This window comes from Theobroma cacao, chromosome 4 (genome assembly GCF_053813885.1).
Source record: "Theobroma cacao isolate CCN51 chromosome 4, ASM5381388v1, whole genome shotgun sequence".
NCBI classification, from domain to species: domain Eukaryota; kingdom Viridiplantae; phylum Streptophyta; class Magnoliopsida; order Malvales; family Malvaceae; genus Theobroma; species Theobroma cacao.
The window spans coordinates 3,354,711-3,357,494 of NC_142642.1; the positions used below are offsets into that span (position 1 = coordinate 3,354,711).

The 2,784-nt window shown below is 34.3% G+C and overlaps 1 protein-coding gene across 1 annotated transcript; it reads left to right on the forward strand.

The window, feature by feature from the left end:
* Positions 1 to 290: 290 nt before the first annotated feature.
* LOC18601152 (small ribosomal subunit protein eS27y) lies at positions 291 to 1,572 on the forward strand. Its single transcript, XM_007031994.3, has 4 exons — positions 291 to 438; positions 809 to 910; positions 1,105 to 1,133; positions 1,231 to 1,572. The coding sequence occupies exons 1-4, from the start codon at positions 436 to 438 to the stop codon at positions 1,355 to 1,357; spliced, it is 261 nt and encodes an 86-aa protein (XP_007032056.1). The 5' UTR covers positions 291 to 435; the 3' UTR covers positions 1,358 to 1,572.
* The last annotated feature ends 1,212 nt before the right edge of the window (positions 1,573 to 2,784 follow it).

Below are 2,784 nucleotides of genomic sequence, written 5' to 3' on the forward strand. Positions count from 1 at the left end.
ATCTACATCAGGCCTGGGCTTACATTCATTGTGAGGCTCAAAAACCCAACCCCTACAAAGGAAATGTAGCTAAATATATTGTAAGTACAATATTTATTTTCTCTACTTGCCTCGTCACCTTAAAAGTGTAATCAGAAGGTCAGAAGTTTGGAACAATGTTTGTGCCTTTGTTTCTGGGCAAAAACAAAAGAACAGAAGTTTGGTCTGGGCTTCAAAGGCTGGGCCTAAGTGGGTTTATAGTGTCCGCCCGCACACCGCCTTAAGAAAATAAAGAGAAGTAGAAACTAGAAAGGTGAAGGGCAACCAGTTTCCGCTTCATATATAAACGCCGCATTCGCATGGTTTCTGCTCATCGGCTCTGCTGAGAAACACTGCTTCCGCATCGGTGGGTCTCAAGGTTTCTCGTAAGGCATCCAGCACTAGCAGCCTCCGAAAATGGTCTGTCCCAAGTTTTTCTTTATGTGTTTTTTGTCCCTCTTTTCTCGTCATCCTATTCTTGCCTTTGATTAGTGCTCGCTCTTTCATGGTTTCATGTTGCTGATTTCCAATTCCTTTACTACTTTTTTGGTTGCTTGGAAGCTTTAAGGAGAAATAGAAAATTCTATGACTTTTTATGTTTCACTTCTTGCTGTTGTTTGCTTTGAACTTGAACTTAGCTAGGTGGGATGGAAACACTTGTTTGGTTTTTTGGCCTTGTTGGCGGTTTATGATTTTTCTATTAATTTTCTAGTTTGGGTTTCCCTTCTGGGGTAGTTTTATATTGTTTTTAATGGAACCTGAGTTTTGGGGTGTTACAATGTGATGTTAGGTTCTCCAAAACGACATTGATTTGTTGAATCCTCCGGCAGAGCTTGAGAAGAAGAAGCACAAGCTCAAGCGTCTCGTTCAGTCCCCCAATTCTTTCTTCATGGTAATTTTTGGCTTTCTTTCTTGTCATATCATATTTGCTCTTCCTGGTTGATTGTTTGAATAAATTTGTTGCCTTTTAGGATGTCTGAGAAATTTTCCTTAACAAAAATTTGATGTACTGTGAAAAGCTTTGACCTTTTGATCTGTGTGTATTTGTATATGCTGGATTAACTTGTTCTTTTGATCTTTGTGAAGGATGTGAAATGTCAAGGCTGCTTCAACATGTAAGTTCATATTATCTGATTTCTGTTTTGATGTTTAGATTTTGTTTTGAAGTATATATGGGGTTTCATTCTCAATTTTCTGCTTTATAATTTGCAGAACCACTGTATTTAGCCACTCTCAAACTGTTGTGGTGTGTGGTAACTGCCAGACGGTTTTGTGCCAGCCTACTGGTGGTAGAGCTAGACTCACAGAGGGATGCTCTTTTAGGAAAAAGGGAGACTGATGGCTATGATTGGAAGCGTTTCAAATGTTCTTGAATGGGAATGGTAGTGGCTGTGCCTTATGATGTGATTATTATTAGGTTTTGATGAGACTTCGTTATGCTTTTGATCTAGAATTGTTTAATGTAGGGAATGGTTTTGTTTCGATGAACGTTTTAAGTTGATGCATTATCCTGGTTCGTTAATCCTAATTTATCATCTTCACTTCTGGTTCGAATTTCCACCCACCTAGGTTCGAATGATAGAGCAGGTTTCAAAATTCTAATATCTTCATTTGATTGTGCTGGCTCTAGATTTTCTGTATTATTTTTGTGCACTTGAGAAACAATTAGGCTAGCCGGGTGGTTCCTGCAGCTCAATGTCATGCTACAGGTTATCTTGTTTGCAAAGAGTGCTGTCTTTCCTAGGCTGCGCTGCATATGTCAGTGGCCTATCGGCAAATAGCAGGGCGAAGTTTGTTTTCATGCAAGAACTACTAAGTAAAACCTTTTCATATGAGATTTAGAACGAAGGCTACTTGAGAATTTTGAACTTGAGATGTTTATGTGGAATCCCACGGTCGTGCAAAATCAATTGTAATGTTCTTTCATTGACATTGAGAGACCATGTATCTATTATTATGCTTATGGATTTGTAAACTGTGCTTGGAGAATGGTTTGGCAGCTAGGCTTTGGACCTTGGCAAAGGAGTTGCTTGTGGTGGTAGTAGAAGAGAATTGCTTTTGTTCCCAATCTTCTACCTAAGAAACTCTATTCTATTAACTTTAAAGTGGGACACGATTTACTCGAGATGGGCAAAAAGCTTATGATTTTATGCATATAAATACAGATTGATACGTTATGGTATTAACGAAATAATATAGATATGTAACAGAATTAACCAAAAATAATATAGATCGATACAATAAATATAATACAGGTGCAAAAAGAAGTGATATGTTTTCGAGTTTTATAGTTTAATTACTTCAGATTTTTTAAGTGTGATATTCAAAAAAAATTTAAAATTATTCAGGTAAAATTATTTTTTTATTATATTAAATCAAGTTAATCAAATAAATTCTTATAATTAATAGTTGATTAATTGACATTGATATCAATAGTAATTTTGTAAAGTATAAAAAATATACATGATCATGTTATCATTTATTATGACATGTTAACATGTCACGTTGCATTTTGAAATGTTAACATGTCACGTTAGTACTATTTTTACATTTTGACTAAGTCAATCTTTATTCATAAAAATTTATTTGATTAAAAATAAAAATCAAAATATTTGTTTGAACATAATAAAAAAATAAAAACTTAGTTGAATTTTTTTAAATAGTTTAGAGACTTTTGTAAATATTATGTCTTTTATTTATTTATTTTAGTTAAAATATAAAAATTACTTTTTATGGTTAATTTTAAGATTTAGATTATAGGTAAAA

What these genes read in the sequence shown, in the direction of transcription:
- LOC18601152 (XM_007031994.3), top strand. An exon ending in CCCCCAATTCTTTCTTCATG is followed by an intron (nt 911 to 1,104) that starts GTAATTTTTGGC and finishes ATCTTTGTGAAG; the next exon opens with GATGTGAAATGTCAAGGCTG. An exon ending in TGTCAAGGCTGCTTCAACAT is followed by an intron (nt 1,134 to 1,230) that starts GTAAGTTCATAT and finishes TATAATTTGCAG; the next exon opens with AACCACTGTATTTAGCCACT.